The 24,792-nt window shown below is 40.0% G+C and overlaps 1 protein-coding gene across 1 annotated transcript in view; it reads left to right on the forward strand.

The window, feature by feature from the left end:
• nbeab (neurobeachin b) overlaps positions 1-24,792 on the forward strand; it is a 179,335-nt gene that overhangs the window by 16,097 nt on the left and 138,446 nt on the right. The window contains exon 2 of the mRNA XM_063906394.1: positions 23,602-23,833. Coding sequence (XP_063762464.1) covers positions 23,602-23,833 — 232 coding nt within the window. The remainder of the gene's footprint in view (positions 1-23,601; positions 23,834-24,792) is intronic.

The following is a 24,792-nucleotide window of genomic DNA, read 5'->3' on the forward strand; positions in this document are numbered from 1 at the left end:
TAGCATAATATGTAAAGATGGACACTGAAGAAAATGAGACTGGAGATGGGGATACATATGACACACGAGAAGGAGACGAGCTGTGTCTGTCGTTTGGAGGTACAGTTAGTAGACATACTGGGCCCTCCTTTACAAGAATAACAAGTTCATTTAAGACGAGTAATAACATTTAGAAAAACACTTTTTCAATCCCAGATCCTTCAGCAGTTTTCACTATAGTGAATGTTTACTTTCCCCCCCATATGTGGAGGTGATTGCTGTTCCTGTTGAAGACAGATGATATGAAGGGCTTCACGCTGTGGAAAAACTTCACTGTTGGCACTCTAGGGTGACACTGCTGTTCTACAGCCATCTGGCTCCTCTGTCCGTCTAGACTCAGGTTACTCCTTCACACCCCTGTCTGTTACATCCCAGCATGTGAGCATGCCCTCGAATCAGAGCCTTTCTTACTATACATGTATTTATTCCAATGTTTTAAAGGTATTTTTGGGCCAGAGGGGCTTTATTGGAGATGTTAGAGTAAAAAGGGGAGGCAGAGGGGAGGACATTGCCTGAATGTTCGGCCAGCTTGTGATTTGAACCGGTTTACTAGGCAGCAGTTTACACATATGAGCCACCAGCTCTAGCCAATGAGGGCCGGCAGCCCGTGACTTTTAAAATGTTGCTGATTTTGTTTTCACTAAAAGCAGTGTGAGAATATCTTTTCAAATCTTATGACCTGAAATGTCTATTTTTACAAGCAGAAATAAGTCCAACTCCTATACTGAGCTTTAGCATTTCTGTCTGAATAGCTATTTTAGATAGATTTTTGACAACAATTTGACAAAGGCATATTGCAAGAGAATTTTGTCTCAAGGCAACATAGTGAAACAGCATGTCAGGCAGTAATTATATGCTGCATTAATTGGGGGGGGGGGCTTTTTGCCTTTAATTGGATAGGACAGTGGAGAGTGACAGGAATATGGGACAGAGAGTCAGGGTGGGATCCGGAAAGGACCACGGGTCGGGAATCGAACCCGGGTCGCCGGCATACGGTGCAGGTGCCCCAGCCAGTTGCGCCACGGCCGGGGCCATGCTGCATTAATTTCTGTTTTATTTTAATAGGTTACTAATTTACACTTTCACTCAGTACAGAGAACAATCTTCATGTTTGACCATCGGAGTGTAGGTAATCTCAGTTAAATTAACGGATATTCATATTCACTGCAGAATCAAGGTACCGTCGGCACCATTTCCTGGACTTGATCACTTGTGTGAAGGAAGAGTATGCATTGTTGACACATTATGCTCACCAGCCTCATAATGCTCAATGGGCTGAGCTGACGGCTTGTGATGATGCAAGTAATTACACAGTAAATCAAGTAAGACCATACTAGAACTGTCAATCTGGGATCATACCTCATTCACAGACATGTGCTTACCCTCATAAAAACACACGGTTTAAAGACATCTTGGTTTTATATGCAACCTTTTTAAGAAGTAGCACATATGTCTCTGATGGACTCTGTTTAACACTTCAGTCCTGTTTGTGTCTACTTTGCAAGCATTTGTTTTTGTCTGAAACTCAGATTTTGATTGATTTTCTCAAGTTGTCCCTGCTACACTTCAATGTGAAGAGGATGTCAATAACAGCATTTCATGTAAATTATTTCAGCTGGTTCTTTCTCTCTTTTGCTGGTTTTTGGTGTTTGATAACCTATTTCAATTCCAAATGGAGGGAAAAGTGAAAACAGACTTTTAGACTCATCTAATATGAGCGTGGTCCCTATGTTGTTTCCTGTTAGATGCTGTGACTCGGTTCAGAGGAGCCTTCAGAGAATATAAAAAAAATCTGCTACAGAAGGGCAAGGGACAACTTTCTCTCCTACGCTGTCCCAACAAAATCCTTCAGCAGTGGATTTATGTTTCTCTGAATATCACAGTCTGGTTAAGCAACACAGCTTGCTACAAGCTTGAGTCGGACATATTCACATGCTTTAAGGTATGATGTGTGAGAATCCCTACTCTGCTTCTCTCTATTGAGCACCCAGGCTGAGCTTGAATAATTCATTCTTATTTCATTTTCTCCCAGCATGAACATGACGCCAAGGAAATACTAACCTCTTAGTGTCCTGACTGTCCTGTTCATTTCAATACAACATCACTGAGAGGGACAACAGTTTTACTACATCTGCTACTGAGCTCTATACATATTGAGACAAAAATGATGTTGTCTTCACACTGCTACTAAAAGTGAAGTGAATGAAATCAAAAAGTCTTTAAATATGTTGTCAGAAACACTACCAAGCCTCAAGTGATGTTTTTAAATCAAAGTGTACATTGTAAACATAGGTTGTGTGACTACACAGTGGCATGGCCACACAGTAACAAAAACAATTTGGATAAAAAAAAAGTCTTATTTAGACTTGGAAAATATGGTTAATATATATTTTTGCTAAGCAGAATGACTATTTCTTGAGGAATGGAAAGCACTGTTGTGGTGTCATTTTTTTTTTTAACCTTTTAGCAATTGAACGTCAGTCCTGTACATAGTTGCTATATAGTTAATTTATGACAGCACTGCAATTTCATTTAGATTAACAGAGGGAAATAAATCCCCTCACCCCAAATCAGAAATGTTGTTTACGGTATTTTTGAGTGGACTTATTTCCCCAGAAACAGCATATCTGCTTAGTGCTTTTACATGTGATATTAAAGTTTCCATACCAGCATACTAGACAACAATGAGGTGATACTGTAGTTTTTTTGCACATGTTATTTTGTTGTTCCAAGGCTAGGAAAACCCTGACACCTTATCTAAATTCTTTTTTTCTATTATCTTGTGTTTTCTTATTGATGTGTGTATCTTAAACTTTTCTATAATGCTTTGTTCTGCTTTGATTCTAGACGTTTTACATGTGTAGCGTGAGAATGTGTGTTAGTACACCAGCAGCGTACATCTTTTTTTATTCAAAGGATTAAAGCTCCGGAAAGTGTGTAGCCTGCCTCAGATAAAATTCTGCTGCACTGGTTTTATATTCCACCTGGCATGAGAGGAAAATCATGGGTGATACCAACTGCCATAGGTAAATCCTCACAGAGGAGCAGGGGGTTTGTCCAGTCTGTAAATGTTCTCTGTGTCGGAGTTTCAGTGTGTGATGTAATTCTACTCATTGTGTGGTAAAATAGTTGGTTTTTTTCATGTTGGATGTCAAAATTGTAATGTTTAAGGCAAGTATGCAACTTTTTTCATCAGAAGAATGGGAGTCCATTTGTCACTGGGTAATGACCAGAGATTTTCAGGAGTGACAGGCCAGGCGGTCAGGCAGTAAGCAGTGAAGTAATTACACTGCAGGACCAGGGGGAGGCAGGGACTCTGAGAGGGACTCTGAGGTGTGGAGACTGGCTGAAGTGGATAGACCTGCCATGGTAGAGGTGACAGATTGGTGAGAAAGGGCAGCTGATGCTTGAGGGCAAGACATGGCATGATTGGTGAGCAGTGAGGATAGTAACTAACACCTGGTCAGTGGAGAGAGAGCAGGCAGTATGCAGGCTGACAAACAGCAGCGGGCTTTACATGTCAATCACAACAAGACACTCCAGTAGTATCTCGGATGGAAAGTTCTGGAGCAATGGAGACGAAACTCAGAGAAACATGGAAGAGCTGGAACTTTGATGGCAAACACTGAAGGTTTATTATGAAGTTAACGGCTGGAGAATTGACAAGACATTTGCTGCAGCCATGAGTTGACACAGCGGTTGCCCGACCAATAAACAAATATGGATCCTAAATCCAACTAAAGCTGTCGTCCATGGGAAAAGAATGTAGGCCAGGGAACCTGCGCTCCAGATAAGAAGGGCTTCTAAATCTTATGTCAGCTTGTGCTCGGTCAGAAACTGGCATCAACAATGCGCCCAAGCTGCCCCTCCTTAAGGGAGATTACAGCACCCTGGCCAAATAACTATGCCATGGGAATACAGACAGAGGAAGGAAAACATGATGAACTAGGTCAAAGGTTAAACACCTAAGCAAAATCTTCCCTAACAGTATCTTCAGGTATTGCCCATTTTTAAGGCCTCCACTCAATATCCAAACCCCATTTTGACACCCGCACAGACACTACCTGCCTGCGTCACCGATATAGTCAAAGTTTGCAACTTCCCCCCAAAATGTCTCTCTATATAATTGTCCAGATCTTCATGGCTGCTGAACTGTGATCAACATCAGATGCAGATGGAGTTAAAGGACAGCCAGGCCGTCCCTCCCTCTCCCATTACTCCCAGCAGCATGCCTTTGAAGCTCCTATCAAGCTGTTAATGTACTTGCACCGGAGATGACGGGGTATCTACTTGACCCCCGCCTCACCCTGACGTTGAATATGCAAAGCTCTCTGTTCCTCGCTGCTTTAGAGAAAATCATTATGGGCTTGAACAGCTGATTAGTGCACATCCACTGGCTATTAGATAATGACTAACCACCGCTAGTAGTTAATGATGCGTGGACAACCAACGATTCATTTAATCCTCACCTGCCACCCCATAATGCTACAGGATCTGAAGTACAGTCATCAGAAAGCCCACGCACTATTAAGCGAATAATGTTCTATATATGGGTGGTTGACGTGACGCTCAATTTTTGTGTCCACAGTGACAAAATAACTAAAATTTTATAATATTTAATTAAAATTCATGTTTTTTATATGCATTTCAAGGCCAGTTATCAATGGAGCCTCAGTGGCAAGGCCGGTTCTGCATGAAGTGATCAATGCTGTCCCAGTACCAGTACACGTTTTGTGTAGCACACCAGAGAAGTCCCCCCGAAACCAAAATCCACCCAATAAAAGAAGAAAAACTAAAATGACCAAAGAACTACGGAAACTACAAAAACAAAATGAGAAATTAATGAAGGAACTTGAGGCTGAAAGAAGAAGAGTAAATACATTTAGGCGAAAGAATCAACGCCTCGTGCAAAGACGGAATATGGATAAACGTGCTAACAAAAAAACACAAACAAAGCGAGGAAACACTGGAATTCAATTAAAAATATATATTTTACCTGTGTTTTGACTGAATTTAAAATAATAAATTTGACTGTACACAACATAGGCATACTAGTATTCTGTTGTCCAACGGTGCAACAAAATGTCCTGCGGTGCGACAAATTGAATTGTGAGGGGAAAAGGTATTTTAATGAAAAATGTATGTAAAAAGTGTTGGATAGTATAACAATGATATCATCACTATGCAGCTTTAAGGATGAAATGAAGATTCCTTGAGTTTTATACAAATTATAATGAATGTAACCCAGACATTTGGGTTAAGTCTCTATGTGTACATCTTATAGTATATAAATAACATAATTCTGAATTTGTTGGGGGTATGTTTGATGTGGAAATATAATTGGGACAAACTAATATGCCTTGTGCTTATCTATCTTACCTGTCCAACATTCTCTGAATTAAATAATGGCATTCTTTATGTCGTTGCACCGGTGGACACATTTTAGGACTACCACACCAAAAAGTGAATAATATGCAAAATATATGAAGAATTAGAAATGGACACATTCAGTTTTGAATTATTCACATATAAGGGAATATAATTATATGTCATTGGACATATATTTTTGAATTATTATTTTTTTCACTTTGGATTTGAGTTCACGTCAACCACCCATATGCTGTTGCTAAGTGTTTTTTTTTTACAAGTTGCATATCTACAGGTCATTTAAAATGGGCAAAAATCCACCTTTTTTCTTTCATCCCACTGCTCTTAATCGTGTTAGACTCAATACCATGTTTCCTTCAATAATATTACGGTATTTTGCTGATATAGGACTGAAAGGCTCTTTATGGTATCCGAAGCATTTGAAGTATAGCCAGTTGATGGTTGCTTGGTAGTACTTATAAATATAAATGTATTAAAAGGGAGAGCGATTATGGGGATTTAAATGTACATGCCCCAGGCGAGGATCTGTGAGTGTGGGAATCAGGGAACAGGAGTCCAAAAAGCGGAAATGCTTTATTATGCTTATCCTCGTATTAAGCATTTACAGTGAGAGTGTGACAAGGTATGAGCTCTGTTCTCGGTTTAGGGCTCAGCAATTTCCATTTTTTCCCTTATGAATTTTAATAAGGAAAATATATGCTTTCTTTATTTACTTAACTAATCGTACGTGAACCCAGTGGGAGAAGAGAGCTTTAACAAAGCACCCCTGCTTGATGAAATATCTTATTCCCTGTGAGGCGGAGAGCTTCGACCTACAGCTACACTATTCTTGTGATTTTACACTTTCAGGAATCAAAGCATCGGCCCCAACCCAGAGGAATGTTTTATTTGTTGCTTATTGTGGTTGGAAAGAAGAGCAATGGGTTGTGTTTACAGTGCGTTTGTTGTGAGCCAAACGTCAATACTCCTCCACAATAACTTACATTTTTGGCTCTATGCTGCATCCCATCGATGCAGTCCAAACAGCAAACTGACGTTAGAAAGTATATTTAGCATGACGTCGTTCTTGAAGAACTTTCTGTTTGGCTAACACTGTCATTATCTAGATGCATCTGTACGTGTGATCCGAGGTTTGCCAATATCATAATGACTCTGGGAAAGAAACCAGTACGGCTGGCTATCAGTGTATTGATAAACCGTCTGTGGGGGAGCAGTGTCGTTGCTGCTGTGGCTGGACAGAGGAAGTTGTTGCTGTCTCCACCACGTCCTTTCCCCTGCCCAGCTCTGTGACCTGCATACTGATCTCTTGTTTTGAACCTGGAGGACATCTTGTCCCTGTCCCCGCCCGGTAACAGAAGTGACACTTTATGATCTGGAGAGGAAGGAGTCAACGGCTCGCTGCTGTCATCTCCTTTTTGATATTTGGTCCTTCTAGCCTTCCAAAGGTCCTTCTCAACTCTCTCGGTTTTCCGTCTTCACTCTCTCTCCCCCTCTGTTGTCTGCATTGCAGTGTGCTTTTCTTCCCATCAAGCAAGAGATGTTTATATCAGCAGTGGACTTTCAATCCTCTCCTCTCCTCTCCTCTCCTCTCCTCCAGCAGTAGCACATATCCCTGGAAGGATGCTCTTTTCAATGTTTCTTTTCCAGTGTAGAAGACATTCAGAGAGCACATGTTTTTTGACTGCATTATTCCACAGAAGAAAACTGTACACACTTACCACAAAACCCCTCGACTGCTCTTCCCCAGCTCTCTGTTTCATCCTGTGTAAGTGCAGCACCATGTTTTTCAAATGTGAGCTTCATTTAAAGCAATATCTCAAGGTCAGTAAGGCAAATATAAGTTCACAACTGTTGCTTCATATCTGATGTGCTTACTCAGCTTGAAATGAGCTAGGCGTAAATTCAGAGATGCATTAAGAACTGTTTGTTTTAGTTTTCCATTCCAGTGATTAAATCACAAAGCTGCATCAACAAGGAGGATAATGCTGCAGTGCAGAGTACTGTCAAGGTGACTGTCTATCTCGGGTCAAATTTTATAATTAAGTTATGTTGGCTGCCAAATTACAAAATGATAGTTTTAAGAGAGCAGCTTCTTGTCTCGGATTATTGGAGAGTTCCTATTCAGATCATATGAACAAAGTGTTTTATTTTTGCATAGCTTGACGCCTCTGCTCTACATCACATTTGGCAAGAGCATTGTTTCAGAAAATGTAACTGTACACAGTGTCTCTGCCGTGTCCCAGGAGGGTGTTATCATCCCCACTCCACCGGCCTGGATGCTGTGTTTTGTGTGTGTAACACTCAGTCAGGATTCCTCTTGGATGGGTTCAGGCAGCGCACCCTCCTTCCTGTTGAGAGGTATATTTCCTGCAAGGTTGCCTTTTAATTTTCTTCCTCTTCCCTTCTAGAGAGGTGAGCATTTCAATTCCAAGCGCTTCACGGGATTAGAAGAACGACCACATGATACAACCTCCAGAATAGTAAACAGGTCGCCGCACAGTAAGCTGTGAATATGAGATAGGAACAGCAGAGTGGCCCGTAGAGCTTTTTTCCCTTGGACCCAGACTTCTTACTTCCCCAGTATGTGTGGCCTGCTAACATTTTGAGTGTAACAAAGGCATAAAGCTCTCCTACTCTTTCCTTAAGTTCCTTTTGAACAAAAACAGTCCTGCATTATTGGGCTTTGATTCAAATGTTGTCAGACTGCTTTAAAGTTTAGGACAGATGGAATACCTCACTTCTATAACCATGGACAGCTCCACATTATGGTGTTTGGCATGGGACTGAGAAGCTGAGGTGAAGGTGCTGTATGAAAACATTTTACACCATCATAAATCCATGAGTGAGGGGGTGAGAACTCACTTTCACCTAAAGTGATTCACACATCAGACGTCAGTAGCGCTGATCCTCTGCTGGGTTCCACCAGAAGGGAGCTGTCCTGGGTGCTGAAAGCAAGACAGGCAGCTGCTCTCTGTGGAAAAAGTGTCACCGTTCAACTGCCTCTGTGTCATTTCTGTCATCACTCACTTCATTGAATCCCATTTTGAGGTTCTTCAGCCCCCTGTTAGTGTTTCCTGATGAGATGAAAATGATAAATGTAGAAACTATTTGACAAGATCCTCTTTAATAACAGGACCCTTCTTTTTCATTGTTCTCCAGCTTCACCTTCTAACTTTTCAACTCATTCCCCCCTCTGGCTTTGGGATCTGAATAATATCCAGAGCTTCCTGGGAGAGAGCTACCTTTTCAAAATCAATAGTTTCCCACTCATCTCCTAAAAACCTTCTCTCACAACCTATTTTTTTTACAATTGCCGTTTTTGTTATCTTATTAACACTTTTCCAGATTAGCAAGGAGGTTATAAGTTAAAAAAAAAAAAAGTTTTATCATGAATAATGTGACACCACACGTTCAAATGACAGCAGCTCTTTGAGGCTTAGGGTTATTCATTTAGGTTTAAACGTGAGCAAACAACCTCACGTTGTACTTTTAAGTCCGGACAGCTGCACAAATGGCTCTTTCTGTCGTTTTCAAGACTTGCTACATTTTATTTTCTCCTTAATTTATTGGCAGACAACATGAACACAGATGGAGTTCACACCTTTCCCAAGGTAAGGCCTTTTACACTCGACAATGAAAGGAGGTTTTAGTATTCAGATTGGGTTTCTTTGCCTCTATGCTCTTTTGTGTGATCAGGCTTCCTCTCAATACCCCACAAACAGCTTTTTAGTGTTTGCTTGGAGTCTGCCAGGAGACAAATTATTTCATTCAAGATACTAATGAATAAATGATGGTTAGTGTGCATCTGTTTCTTTGTTTGCGGGGGAGAAGGTTAAGAAGCCCGGTACTTTTGTTGGTGTTATTCTTTCAGTTTGATGATCTCCCCCGTTTGGATAAATTGGCTATTACAGGATGTGATTCCATCTTGGAAATGAAATGACACACGATGTTATGGCTGGGAGCAGAGACCGGGACATTAAATAAAGATTTAAACCCTCAGGATCAAGATAAGATTATATGGTGTGGCTGCGATGCATGGTGGGACACGGTCTCTCTGCTGTACACAGGAGATGAGAGGGAGATCAGAGGAGGAGATGCTCTGTCCTCTGTCGACCTTTGTCAAGGCTTTACCCACAGCATCTCTTTCTGCCTTAACAAACCATAGACCACCAAAGAGATGTTGAGTCTAATAACACTCATACGATTTGATGACTGATCAATTAGTGATGAGTAAATGAATAGAAGAGGTAGCAGTGGGAATACTGGTGGTAGAAGTAGTACTGTACCCTTCCCTACAACTGCATTCAAATCTTCACCTCGGGCTTCCTCCGGTCTGGTCTTCTACCTTAATGATACACAGCATGGGTCAAAAGTGACCCAAGTTAGTTTTCAGCTACTTTAATCATTCAGAATTTTGGGTATTCCTCAATTAACTTGTTAGTTTTTCCTTTCTTACTTTTTTAATAAAAATCATTTTATATCACTTGTGTCACCATGGGACTCGAAATGACCTGTATTCTTTTCCTATGTTATTTCATGCACGGCTGAGTGTTTCTTTGCTATATCTTAGCTATACAATCTATATGTTTAGCCATTAATATCCAAAGTATGTATTAAATATCTTGTTTTTGACAACAAATCACTATTTTCATTCTCCCTTTCTTAATTTATGAACTAATATAATGTTTGTATACAGTTTGTATACATTTCTTTGTATCCACGTCCCATGTATAGCAACACAATTTAGCAAAAAAAAGAAAAACTTAGCTATGCATGAAATAACATTCATGGTCAATACAGTTCATTTTGTAACCATGTTGTGCCTTAGAAGGGGTCTGCATCACTTGTGTAGCAAAGGGTTAAAATAATGACCTTCTTTTTACCCTGAATAAAAACAAGCAAGTTATCTTGACTCGGTCTATCAGTATAGAATCATTTTTTTCTCTGCTTGAGTTTCTTTTTGAATCGCGCTCTAACAACTCTTTGGTGCACTGTTTCTTTTTCTCACACTCAGTATTTTCGCCCTGCTTTAAAGTGTCACTGCTGCCGGAGGCTCAGTCTGCTGGTCTGAGGTCTTCCAAGTCTCAGCAACAGTGGGCTCCAAATTGTTGTTGATCTGCCATGTGTAACCCCAACTGTATTTTAATGATCGTAAAAAAAAAACACCTCGCTAAACATGGGCTCATGTTTCTGTGGTTCCCACTTCACTCCCAAACACATACAATGCATTTCCCTTTCTCAATGAGACACACTTCTTAAACTTTTCCATATAAAGGCTAGTCTTCAATAAATCCTCACTTTGTTGTGGGATATCACTAGTGTGACTCGGAAGTAAAGTTTTTTAAATTAAAGTACTGATCATGAGAATGATTGTATCAAAATCCACCTAGATTTTGCCAAATGAAATCAGGCACATATACAGCCCTGGAAAAATTAAGAGACCATTGCAAATGTTTCTTAAATCTTTATCTCTACATATAAGGCAGCCATTTCAGTGTCTGTCTGAGTTCCAACACAGAGACATGTTGTCAGTAGTTTATAGAATACAATACAAAACATTCAAAAATAATTTAACTGAAAGACAAACCTATAAATAGTAAAACCAGTGAAACTGATAATGCTGCAGTGGTCTCTTATTTTTTTTCCACAGCTGTATTTCCAATGCTTTCACACTAGCAGGGGAATCTGCTCTTCCAGTGTCTCTGTTGTGCTCCAATTAACCCAGACTCACCCTGTCGTTTGGAGTGAAATGCAGCCAGTGGAAAAATGACTACACTCTTGACTCTCTACTCAGGCTGGGTCAAGTGTTCACAAAACTGATGACTACGCTAGAGCTCAGCATTTAAACACTTTTTAAAAATTAACACAAATCCAAAACTTTACGGCATCACCCCAGTGCTCCTGTGAATTTTGAAAAGGCAGAGCGATATTTTTTAATCATCACAAACATTGATGTGTCCATTTCCTATGCCCTGGTACAGCCAACCAATGAGTTAAGAGAAACGTGTTTTTATGCACACTGAATACATCCGTTCACTATAAACAGGCTAACAACCCTAAAAGGCATTCTGCACATTTCTGTTTGTGTACTAATGATGATTGATGGGACCGCTTCATGTATTGTTCATATGACTAGAACATATTTAATCCTCATTTAGAAATACGGTTTGAAGTAATTCAGAAAAACATTAACATTTCTGTATTTTAATTGGTGACCTAGATACGAAATAAACTTGAGACAAATAAATTGAATTTAAAATGAATTAATGCTGTGAGTGAACATTAGGTTAAATTATCCGTCTGGAATAATTCATTGGTGATTTGGGCTAAACAAAACAGTATAAAAGACTACTTGTCCTTAAAAGCATGTGTCTGAAAGCAAACATATTAAAACAAGTTGAAACAGAACAATTATGTTAATAACATCATTTATAGACTGTTCTACGTCTTGCATTAGCTACACATTGTGTATTTCAATTTGACTTTGTCATAGTAAAACAGTTTACTGATTCACTACGACAAAGCTAGGCCCAGTCTAATATCAGAAGGTTGGAAAACAAAGTTGTCACTAAACTGACGAAGACAGATGATAAACTGCTGCCAATTTTAATTAAATCAGGAGAAGGGAAAAACACAGCATGTCTTCATTAATTGTTAAGATTTTCCTAAATCTTCGCTGATCGACTCCCCCATGGACTGAATCCTCTCCTGGAGGCTTGCAGCCACATCTGTATGCTGCAGGCGTTCAGTGCAGTGGAGCATATACACAGTCTTTAGACGTGTACATCTTTAGAAGTGTTTGCACAACAATGTACCTACCCCAACGTCTCAATCACAGTCCAGTCACATTTTGTGCAGCCCTGTCCGTGTTTACTGGTAGGATAGGGCTTGTTGCTATGCAGTCAATGCTGCTGTGTGGATCCTGTAAATAAATGCTACTGGTATCCTCACCTCAGCTGTAATTAAGGGGATTGTGGTTTGTTAGATAATACAACTTCATTTTTTCTTTCCACATTTTATTATCCCATTGTTTTTAACACTTGCAAATGTGTTACACTATTAAGCCTGTAAAGCCCAAATATAGAAAAAAAACACTGCATTTTTTTTACCTTTCAGATGTTGTAGGAAGTCTATGGTGCAGAAATGAAAGGTTTCACATTTGTTACGTTTTGTACGTTTTTAGGGACATTTTTCTAAAATAAAATAAATCCTAATAACATTTGATGAACATATTCCACAATAACTGAATACGACATGTTCTAGACATTGTAATATCACAAAAACAAATGTTTGAGGCATTTTACTTAAAAGATGTTGCTTGGTTTTGAGATTTGGAAGTTGTGTGAGTTTATGGCCAGACGGCGGGACCTATTACATTTACTACCCAATAGCATTGTGAGGCTGAACAAAAGCACCTTTTGACTATGTAAATGTAGTCTTTAAAAAAAACTAAAAAACATTCACTGACTTTTTTAGGATAACTTAAAGTGATGTTGTAAAACTACAACCGGGGGCCTTACAGGGTTAAACAACTATTGGATGTCAATTAGACTAGCTGTAGCTCCACACGCTACATTGACTCCTCATTGCAGGAGATGTATTAGGAAACTCAGACATACCAGGTGCTGCTGCCTGTTGGCTGTTAGACTGAGCTTAATTCTAAATGAATGAGGGCGATTCTCCAGGTGTCACACAGATGCAAGAGGCATTATGCAGTTCTTCACCTGTCAAGGACGAGCTATTCAATCATGTTCGAAACCCTCAATTATGATGTACATGTCTGCTGCTTCACAGTCTGTAGCAAGATAGAAAAATAATTTGGTTCACATTGCTGCTTGTTTATGTGTTCAGTCGACAGACTGGCAGATTTGATCCCTATAATTCAGTAGGCCACATGGCCAATGTTAAATAGTTGGCCTTTGTTCAAAAGATGCCTTTTCAAATGGTTATGTAAGAGTGGCAACGCAAGTATTAATCTGGATTTAAGAGTGAATAAGGAAGAAGTCCACTCTTTCAAGAATGTGAGGCTCAGTATTTGAGAAACATTTATATTGCAAGTCCTTCTCTCTCTCTGTCTCTTTCCCTCCCTCCATCTCCCTGTGTGAGAGACATCTTCATCTCTTTTTCCACTCATCAAATGTTTTAATTTAAGAAAGCTATATATAAAACAAGCTCTTGTCACTTTTCTGTAATTACGTATAGTATTGCCTAAGAGCTCTTTCTGTCTCTCTTGATACCGCTCAATGATATGACCAGTTCCACAATACGACAAGCATGTTGATAGAATTCATTGTAGAATAGAATGCATTGCCATGACGCCTCCAATTCATGCGGTTCCTGGAAGCACTTTGGCTTTGTTGGAAGTTGTCCTAGACACCGCTGCAACAGTTTTCAAGAGGTTCGATTTTATTATGCCCCAAAAATGCATCGCAATGTGCGCTTAAATTCCATTCAGCGTTTATCTATAGCTCCTAGTTCTAGAATAGGAGACAGGAATTTCTTTCATTGAAGAATTAAGAAAGGAGGGAGGCACAGACACATAATGACTTATTGTTGTTATTGTTACCACAGCTTCTTCATTTGCGTCAATTGTGGGTCCCTCCAACTGGAATTATCAGTACACCTGGTCTAAGATCAGTAATGTAATTAATGCACTGACATACAATGTCTTGTAGTTTGAATGTGCCGCATATTTCTGAAAAATGGTAGTCTGTATTTCCAATAAAGTAAGATCATGATAATATATACAGTGTGACAAAACAAAAACTCAGGTAAACAAGAAAGAAATGAATATAGCTAGCTTGGCCCATAGAGTGGTGCAGGGATGACATATTTTTGTACGCTGACCCAGAAATAAGCTGCGCATGGGTTCCCTTGACTAAAAAGCAATGCGATTCCTCCATAGGATTTTGGAATATTGTACAAAATAAGATCTGTGGAAAACGAACCTGTTTGATAAATGCACATTTGTCCAGCCGGATAATCTCCACATGTCTATCCCACTTTTACAATTTTCGAATCATAAATCTAATCGCCAGAAGCAAAAAGCTAACGTTATGCTTTAAACTAACTACAGACGACTAAAGCATGGTCGCATGACTTCAACATCACGTCAACTTAAGATCGTTTCAACTGACCTAAATACAGATTCAAAATTGTACAAGTTGAAGCGTTTGTTTTAAGAGTTTGCAAGATCGCTGGTACTTGCTTTCAAGCTGAACAGGGGCGAACAAATTTAGCGGGAGTGTTTACGTGTTCATCGCAATGACGTACAACGTCCTTGACAACTTCTGCAGTCCTATTCAGCCACTTGTTCACAACCATCGTTTTTCAGACTTGTAAACTGTATTTAATGTCGTTGAACAAAACGTGACCGGTGTCTTAAACTTGTGTCAACCTATGTCGAAAATTTCCCAAAATTTTCAAAAAAGGAAATTTTATTTCCAAAATCCTACTGAGAAATCCAATTGACTCTGAGACGAGGGAACCGGAAATGGTAAAATGCTAACTCACTTCGGGTTTTAGGACTCGTTTGTCAAGGGGCGAACCTACGGGCATGAACCCAAACGCACGACTCGGAGACAAGGGGTTTCAGGAAAAGTCCTTTTACTGGATTGATCTCAGTACAATGGGATTCACAAACAAAAAACACTCTTTCGAGGGGAAAAATCTGAACTAAATACTAGGAAACACAAACCGCTCGTATGAGGGAACAAACGTAACTGAGACAAGGGTCTAGGAGTATACATGAGCCTGGAACTAGATGTCGGACGTTCACGTATGACGAACTAGCACTTGAACAGGGGAGACAAGGGCAATATATACACAAGGTGAGGAGACACAGGTGGAAACAATCAGGCCGGGGTAGACAATCACGAAAGAGGGAGACACACGGGGGCAGGGAGCACAGAGACCTGAAACGAGAGGGGGAATTAATCTTCAACATAAAACAGGGAGGCGCAAGACAACAAAGGGACAGGACGAAAACTAATATAAGTAAGACAACATTATTTTTCGAGACATGGCATCGTTCCTGCGCCACTCTATTGATCCTTCCTGTTTTGCTCCTTTCTGTTTAGTCTCTCTCTTTGGGTTTGAGATGATCATTGTCTTTTAAGGGGAAGAAAAAGAATGATTTTTCTCTGTCCCAATAAGTATGCAGCTTTGTTCTGTGCTTAACTCATCACTGAAGCAGAGTGGGTAGATAGGGCATTTGAAGTGTGGTCATTAGCCTGGTCCAGCCTTGATGTGAGGTCCATTCATCAAACTTAATGTAACCAGAGAGGCACAAAGCTTATTTCTTACACATTACACTCCCCCGTCAACGTCTCATCCCCATGTTCCTCATACGGCTTGGCCTTGCTTTATTTCGGTAAAGAAAGAGTAGAGAAAGAATGGCCTTAGGCTCTTGTTTTCTGCAGTGGCAGTGCCTTTTTGTCCCAATACTGTGTTCATATATTATCTTTATACATCTTCCTTTATAAGTCATTCTTTATAACATTTACACATTGAAGAAGTAGAGCAAATGAATGCCCATGATTGTCAGGGAAGCAATCTTTGAATGTATTTACTATCAGTATTAAGACAAATTAGGCAGTGACTATCTGTACCTAGGCTTCCTTTTATGAGAACTGCTTATGTTTACACTCTGATTCTCAACTTGAGCTGCACTGAAACAACATTGCAACCTGACATTTTGCTGGTAGCCCGTTTACATGCTAATTTTAGCTCATAAAGAGTTAATTATAGCACATGATTGCCAATGGGTTTTCAGATGTATTTTGGCCTCATTGCCTTTTGGAGTTGTTTCATGTCAGAGATGCAAAACTAAAATTCATTATTTTTGAATGGGATGATTCAAAAAAGAGTTGAAGGAAAATAATGAATTGTTGTGCATCTGTGAAGAAAAATACTAATTTATACAATTGCTTTGGTGAAGGGGAGAATACATTATCATATCACAACTTGTCTTTTATTTATTTTGCTTTGGAACAGTTCAAAGATATTCATCTGCCTTTGCCTCATCATTGGTGAAAAATAGTTTTTAAAGTGGCTGTGAGATGAGAGGGAGTGTTGCTAAACCGTATTCCACATGGATACTGGGTTTTGTGTTGCACTCCCTCTGGTGCTGCCAAGTACAGGCTGCAAAGTGGTCACTTAATTTGTTCTTCTTTTTGCATCTTCATACCTCATTGTTGCATATGTGAATCTTTTTCACTTCAGATAAAGTCAGCTGCAGGTTATTTTAATTGAGACCTTGTTATTTTGTTAACTAGAGCCGTTTCCTTACATGAAAATTGGCACAACGTCTAGGGCATTATACATATAACGGGAAATTGTTAAAATAAATCTGTTTGGTTCACACGAAAAGTGGGTAGCGTTTGCATGGCATGACGAGGATTATACAGCTGGTTATAAACATTACACTTCCTTGCCTTTCCCTGGATTTTGGCTGTGGCTTCAGGGGATCATGATCATCTACTAATCAATGGTTCAATGGTTAAATCAAACCTCTTGCAAGATGTTGTAGAGTCCTTGGCTAATCCAACAATAGCTCACTTAGGCATGTCCATGGTATTAAGTGTATGTAAGTCGCTATGTGGTGTAATTTGTCTGACACAGTTGGCACTTACGCTTGCTTCTGGTTTTTGCAGCAGCCACATGATTGAAACGCCTTCAACACTTCCACTTGATCGATGGGAATTCTCTAGACTTTATACTAGGGAGCAGGGTAAGGTCCATGTAATGTAAGATCTGAATGATTAAGAAATGTATATCCTCACATACAGCTCCTCCCGGTAATATCTAGATACATTCAATGTTGCAGTGCATGTGGGAACGGGTTTTAGGTGGGTTTTCATTGCAGGGGACAGTACTTTTACTGGAATTGGCCTTTAAGATATAGTGACTCTTTGATGACGTCAATGTTTCTTTTTATTTTCCTGGATTGGCCTTCTACTTATGATTGCAGTGCTGTTTGTCTCTGAACATCATATGGTGGAGCTGGATGGAGGAAACCCCTCCTCTCCACATCTGCCCCAAGAGACTCCTTTACTGCAATGTTCCCACTCCTTGAGCAGCCTTTGTAAATAGGACAATCAGTTCTATTTATTTTCACCCAATTTAGTGGCCACTGTAGGCTTCCCTTGGAAACTGTCTCAAGTCCAATCTTTGCTGCTTGTCACCATGGCGACGGCGAGCCTTCAGCCCTGGCCTAATCAGAAGCAGTTGAGAGTGGAGGGTTTCTTGAGGGCTCAGATGTACCTCTCTTTTCTCTGCCTCCATAGCAGTGACGCAAAAAAGATTTCTTTTTAAGAAAAAAATCAAAATTGATGGAGGCTCATAACCTAAGAGCGGAGCCCAGGGGGGAAGAATTAAACTAAAGCACACACCCCAAATGATTTTTCTGCACAGTAAAATAAATGGCTGCTTGGTGGAATGAACTTCTCCCAGCACATTGAAGAATCACGATAACAATTCAGCCTATTTAATTTCCTCAGACACAACACGCTCTGCGGGGTTTCTCTGCATCACATGTTCCCGTTCCTAACCGGCCAGCCATGTGAAAGTGAAGCTTGTTAGCAGTCCAGTTAATATCAGGCCAATATGTAAAGGGTGGCTGCGAGTCATTATGGCTAAGGTAGTTTCGACTCTCGTTTGTGAAAGGAAAGCCCTTCTCACTAAGTCTCTTTGCTATATTAGAGAGCTAGCTGTCACTCACTGCTCTCATGTAAGCACTCTGACAGCTCTGCCAGCTCGAGCCTGGTGAAAGTGGTATTACTCTCCTGCCTCACAGTCCAGTGTTGTTTCTATAACCGTCCTCTCTGCTTTGCAAATCATCGAGCTGAAGCCCCACTGAGCTGCTGAGCGTTTTAATAATCCGGAGCAGATATTCTTAATTGAAATGTTATGATCAGCCATAGCAGCAAGAGCCAGGTTTCCTCCTTCCGTGGGCCCCCTCTCCTGGGGACAGGAAAATGGGTTAGCTTTATCTCGGTCTGCAAAACCCTGATTTGAACCAGCACATGGGTGTTTGGATTTTACAGAATGGATTGCTGGCTGCTTAATTTACTCCTCTTCATTACACTGTGTGTGTGTGTGTGTGTGTGTGTGTGTGTGTGTGTGTGTGTGTGTGTGTGTGTGTGTGTGTGTGTGTGTGTGTGTGTGTGTGTGTGTGTGTGTGTGTGTGTGTGTGTGTGTGTGTGTGTGTGTGTGTGTGTGTGTGTGTGTGTGTGTGACTCGGCAACTCAAGTGCATTCAGCCTTTATAGAACTATCATGCCTCTTTGATGTTGACTTATGGTGCATTCAAAGAAACATCAGAATATTTAATTCTCTTTGTGTTGGAGTGGAAATGATAAGAATGAGGATGGGTTGGGTGGGTGTGCTAAGATAAATGCCTAAGCTGACATTTGCCATGCCTACTGAAAAGTCGTCTTTAACTCAACTGCAACACAGACAAACTGGAAGTACCTGAAAGACTTCTGTCAGCCCGTCATTATTTAATTTGACCTTTTAGTGAGACACAGACTTAGAGAAAACGATGGTGCACTGAAATCCAGTAAAGAAATTCCATGGTTCTTGATACCAATTAAATACATCAGCAAAACAATGCCGTTAATCTCATTTAATTCAACAAACTCTCCCTCTAATATCTATTATATATTTCTGTGAAACATTTGTTTTCGAGTTTCTTGCCAAAAAGTTACTTTTACAAGATTAACAATCAACTGTTAACTAGCTTTTCTCTTTTAATTTCAACATGAGTTTAATCTTTAACAATTCAGGGGAAAAATAGGTTGCTTTCCGTAGACAATTCAATAGTGTCATTATCAATCAACATTTCAGTGTTATTGTTTGTAAAAACATCTGAAAGTGTTCCTAAAGGCTTTTCAGTCCTCAATTTTACTCATGTAGTATGCTGAGTTTAAGATGTTGGTGTCCAATGACAACTGTTAACAACAGAGGCACAACACAGGCTGACTGGCAGATTCATGGCAGCATGGTGACCAAATGGAACATTAACGCCTGCAGTAATTAACTCATGCAGAAATGTGATTCCTGTTTTCATACAGATATTAATCAATCTAATGATATTGTTTTAGGTTGCGGTTGTGTAATTTAATGACCGGCTGACTAGTGGCTAACTCATAAAGTGCATTACAAAGTGTTTCTTTCTCCTTAGAGTATAATAGTGAAGATGTTTAATGAATTATTGTGATGGATACAAATTGGAATTTATAGAGTACAACAAATGTTAGCACTACCTTGCTGTGTAATTGATTGCAGCAGCTCAGCAGTAAATGAGGTATATTGTCAGATTGTCATATTACCATTTGTTTTTTTGACTAATTTGCATCTAGATGTATTGGAGCCTGTGTCCATCCCAAAGCATCTCCTGCTGTATTGTGCAGATTCCTGATAGGGCTATCGTCTTCTCAGTGAGGAAGGATTTAGCAGCAGAGCTCATTCCAGCACCAGGCTGAGCTGCAGTTGGTTTAACTTTAACTGTGGCAAACGGACCAAGGCTAACAGACTACTATCATCCAAAACCATCAGGAGTAGAAGTCAGAGATAGGGGCCAGAAAAATGAGCCTCTTTTATTCTCTCATTGCCACTGTTTCCCGCTGTTACAGTATTTTAGATAAGTCCTGCAGAGCCAGCAGGGAGCTGAGAAGAAAATGAAACGTTTAATTCTGCTGGTGAAGTTTTAGAGGAAGCGGACATTCTTTCTGAATGTTTCCCTCTTTTGGCTGTATGTAAAATATACAACTCTAAGTGAATTGACCGGCTAAAAAACTTCTGAAAGATTAATGCCAAGGGAAATGTCAAGTTATACAGTCCGGCATTCACCTTTTTCAACAATAAGTTGTGTTGTAGACGGAAACTACTAGGTAATGTAAAACAGAAATATCTTATTAACTATGATACACGGTACATAAAACATTCAGACTCTGAAGGCGCCATCACATCGCAAGTCCTGTTACCATTACCACATAGCGCACCGCTTTGTGCTGTTTCTGAAGATCGGTCGGATTGAATGGGTACAGTCAAATACATTATAGTCTTTACATTTCTCCCAGGCTTTTAAACCGGATTTCTCCAGACCTCAGCGAGTTCCTCGTACACTAAACACTCTTTTTATGAAGCCACTGCAGCATTTACTCCTGAAAGATGAATGCTCACTAAGGGGAATCTGTGTTTACTAACAATGCATTGAGCCTGTTTCTCAGTAATCTTGGCAACACTGCAACCTTCATCATCTTGTTTGTTGGAACAGTATAAGCCAGATGATAAGCCTTAGCTGTTGGTTTCCGTATCTCCTTCAGACCAACTTTCCATTATTTTGTTCCAGAACATGTTGGTCTTGTGCTGTCAATTAACCAGCTGCCGTATGCCTTTTTATTTAGAAGAGGCATCTTAGCTGTTCTACCAAGAAGGTGTAATTAATGGAGCGTTTCAGATTGTTGTCTTTCTGACAGGTTCTCCATCTGTGTAGAGGAACGCAGTTAGTGCCCATTGTGTCCTAATGAAGCTCTAACAAACAGTCCTTGCCGATACAACATTTTTTTACCCTTCAACAGATTAGACCCAATTACACGTCTTTCTCAGAGTCTTTAGATCTGCTAGTTTCAGTTTTGTCAGGCTTGTCCTGTGGGAGTATACAAGTGTATATTGTTCTTTCTTGTTTGATTCAAATGTTTTTTGGGGCATTTTTCTGCTTTTAATCGATGGTTTACAGCAACAATAAACATGAAATAATGCACAGAAAGAATGGTTAGAACGAGTTTGATCTGGTTTCTGGGATATGTCGTTCGAACATGAGGATTTTAAGCAAATACTTCTTTACTTTCTTTACTTCTTTCACACCGTTCCTGTTGAAATATGTTCAGGCAGCTCTTGTTTACATTGGATTTAGTCATTTACTTCTAGTATTGATTATGAGGTTCACATCATTCAACTCAAGTGGTATTCAAAGTCTGCATTGATTTACTCTGTAGACTTTTTGTACAGGCAAGCTCTGCTGTTCACTTCGTGTAATCAGTGAATCCATGCCTTTGTTTCCCTCTTGTAACATAATGGGTAAAAATTATTCTGAGGATCTAAATTTGCAATTACACCACCTCTCAAGACGGTGGCGAGCCTGTGAATAGTGTAATTAATGGGTAAGGCGCTGAAGAATGAAGAGGTTCAGTCTACACCTCATGGCTCGTTCCACTCCTTGCTGTGTGAGTTGAGAGCCTTTAGTCTGAAAAAGATGACTTACTTTTATGTAAACTACCTTTCACTCCCGCTGGATCCATAAGAAAAATCTTATTTCGTTATCAGTTGATAAATTGGTATTCCTTATGCTGTTTTAACCCCTTTAACTTTAATCTGGAGGTGGCTAGCAAACAGGAACTTGGTTTGTGTTTTGAGGAGTTCTTGCATTTATTTACCAACAAATAGATGGTACACACACCCACTTCAACATGTTTTGTACAGGAAAAAAAAAAAATCCCCACATTTTGGCAAACCAGAACTATCTTGGTCAGTCTTTCCACAAAGATGTGAGAATGTGGCTCAACATACAGCTGTCCCTGCTGTCTGTACCTCTGCCTGCTGAGCTACAGAATGACAAGAACAGATTTGCCGTCATCATTGACATGATGTAGGCCTACTGCTGTCACAGGAAGTAAACGTTGTGCAATAAATTGCTGCACCATACGCCGTGCTCCCCTACAGACTAATTGCTTCACAACCTGCCAAACGATCGCGAACACAATTCATTTAAGTTTTGTTATGGCCAACGTAACCTGCAGTATGATTAGGACTCATTACACGTGTATGGAATGGGAGAGATGTCAGTAGCTTTATGTCCAGACTTTTTCAAAGCTTTTTTTTTAAGAATCTGTGAAGATGTTCAGGATGAGATGACTGGATGAGTGTGTGCAAGATGTGATTTCTGTTTGCCTCACAGCACAGTTCACTGCAAAAAATGTACTCAACCCTTTTTTGTGCATAAATTATGGTTAAAAATAGGCCACTGCTTGGGTAGTACAGGGGCGATTTGGGTTGCCTACATGGGATACGATGGTAATACTGATTCGCAGCAAGGGAGCCCCACTACCCTAACAGTAATGTAATATGTTGACGTGGATTGCACTACTCTCATTTGCGTTATGTTTTTAAGGAAAGAAGGGCAGTGCGTGACCCCTGAGTGGGTTTGGTTGGTTATCATTAAAAAAACACTTTTTCAAAACACATTGCAATGTCTGTTTGCACTTGATGTTTTTTAAAGATTCATTAAAACCGAGTTGGAAGTTACGAAAGAGGTAGATGGTCCCCAGGTCGGATCGAAACCCGGTCCCCCACAGCGGGAACTAACCCCCATTACATGTTCAGCCCTAGTCTTAAGCGCATCATTCCCCTTAAAGATTTCCCTTACATTTCAGCTAGTGTGTTATACCTGGGAGGGAATAAAACACCTAGCTTTTAGATGAGTTTTTTTTAAACTGCTAAGCAACTGCACTCTAATCTTAAAGTCCAAGCTGCCAGTGGTTGAGGCTCCTTTATACCTCCGTGGACCAGAGTCGTTTCTTCTTTAGGCTGCTTTTGATTTCACCTAGCTATGACCTGTCAATCACAGTAATGTGCAGTGGGTATCGAGAAGCATTTTCTGCCTGCTTGCTTTGATGCACACCATCAGGTTGTTGTCAGTGCTTTCCATACATCCCTTGCACTTATTTAGAGGGCTAATTTCATGCTTGTTGAACTTGAAAAACTGCATTATTGATTGTTATTTTCTACTTTCTTAATCGTGGTGATCATTTGTGACTCTAAAGTGGCAGCAGGGCTATTGGACTCCCTTCCTCTGCTTTTTGCATTAATTGCCAGGGTATTTTGTTTCCCTGAGTGTTTAAAATCTGATCACAGCCTTTTACTTTCTTTTTCCAGTCCCGGCAAGACTCTTAACATCAAAGAAGTGATCCGGAAAATGTGTGGCAGAGTCCACTTGGCTTATTTCCCCTCAAAGAAAAAACATGATCAAGAACAGAGCTGGTTCAGAGAGCAAACCTCGCTGCCAAAGTTTAGTTTAGCGCTCACTTATGAACATTAAATCAACAGGAGAACGTTTAAGCAGCGTGTGAAAGGCATACAAATCCAATCTTTTCTGTCTCGTCTTGTTCTGCAGTTGGTGGGTGGTGAGTTTGATCTGGAGACCAACTTCATTATCCAAGATGCAGAAAGCATCGGCTGCATGGTGGAGCTGTTGGGCCACTGTGACGTCACCTGCCAGGCTGAGATCTGGAGCATGTTCACTGCTGTCCTTCGGAAAAGTGTTCGAAACCTGCAGACGAGCACTGAGGTGGGCCTCATCCAGCAGGTGCTGCTCAGAATGAGCTCGGTGGACGACATGATTGCAGGTATGATAATGATGTGAGCGGGCTTTTGTACCAAAAGTATAATACATACTATTTTTTTCATGGGTTGTGCCTTCTGAGTTTTGCTGTCAGTCATGCAACACACCATCTGTCTGTATCTTTTAATGGATCTGCATTTTGAGTTTCAATAGACTGGCAGAGGATTCAGATTTTGGATGGAAAAAGTTCATTTCAAATCCTTCACCCTGAAACTATTTAATATTCCTCATAGTATTTTCTGTGTTGTAAAAATGTAAAAGCAAAACGGTGAAGCCAGGCTTCATTGAATTTAATTATTGCTAAAGCATATTGACAAATGTGGAAGACATGAAGTGTTTAGAATTATTTTTCAGTTTTTGAATCATTATAGTTCATTTACATGTTTTTTTGTAACATTAGTTATTGCGAAAGTCTCAATGAGGCCACAAAGTAAATATAGACCCCACATTATTACAGATGTATGTGATAATAAACTACAGTTGTTTCTTTTCATCGGCTGGCATCGAGGCCTCATGATGGTCTTTGGACACATGACAAGTCTTCATTTATTCAGGGAACCTTCCAGAGTTTTTGTGTTGTGCTCACTGTCTACAGCAGTAACATCCTGAACTCTTTCTAAACATGCTGCCTTCTGTAAGTAACACTAGTTGGTGGTTCTTCATTTTCTGGAATAAGCCCCTCAAATCTGTATTCAGGTCACTGGGGGGGATTGTCTGTGGAAGTTAGTGTCACTTTGACAATTTTCCCGATGCAAATAACATCCATACCTTGTGTAATTCATAAATGATGTTTCAGCTGATGAAATCGAAATGCGTTTTCCCTGCGGTGTTTCTCCTCCTCCAAGTTAAACAATTTAGCCTATCATTTGTGTGGTGTAGTGTGAAAGTGCTTCTATGATGAATAACATGGAATTTCACAGACCTTAAACTGAGAATGAAGCTAAACTAGCGAGACTGTTTTTT

The sequence above is a fragment of the Eleginops maclovinus genome, chromosome 18 (assembly GCF_036324505.1).
Source record: "Eleginops maclovinus isolate JMC-PN-2008 ecotype Puerto Natales chromosome 18, JC_Emac_rtc_rv5, whole genome shotgun sequence".
Taxonomy (NCBI): domain Eukaryota; kingdom Metazoa; phylum Chordata; class Actinopteri; order Perciformes; family Eleginopidae; genus Eleginops; species Eleginops maclovinus.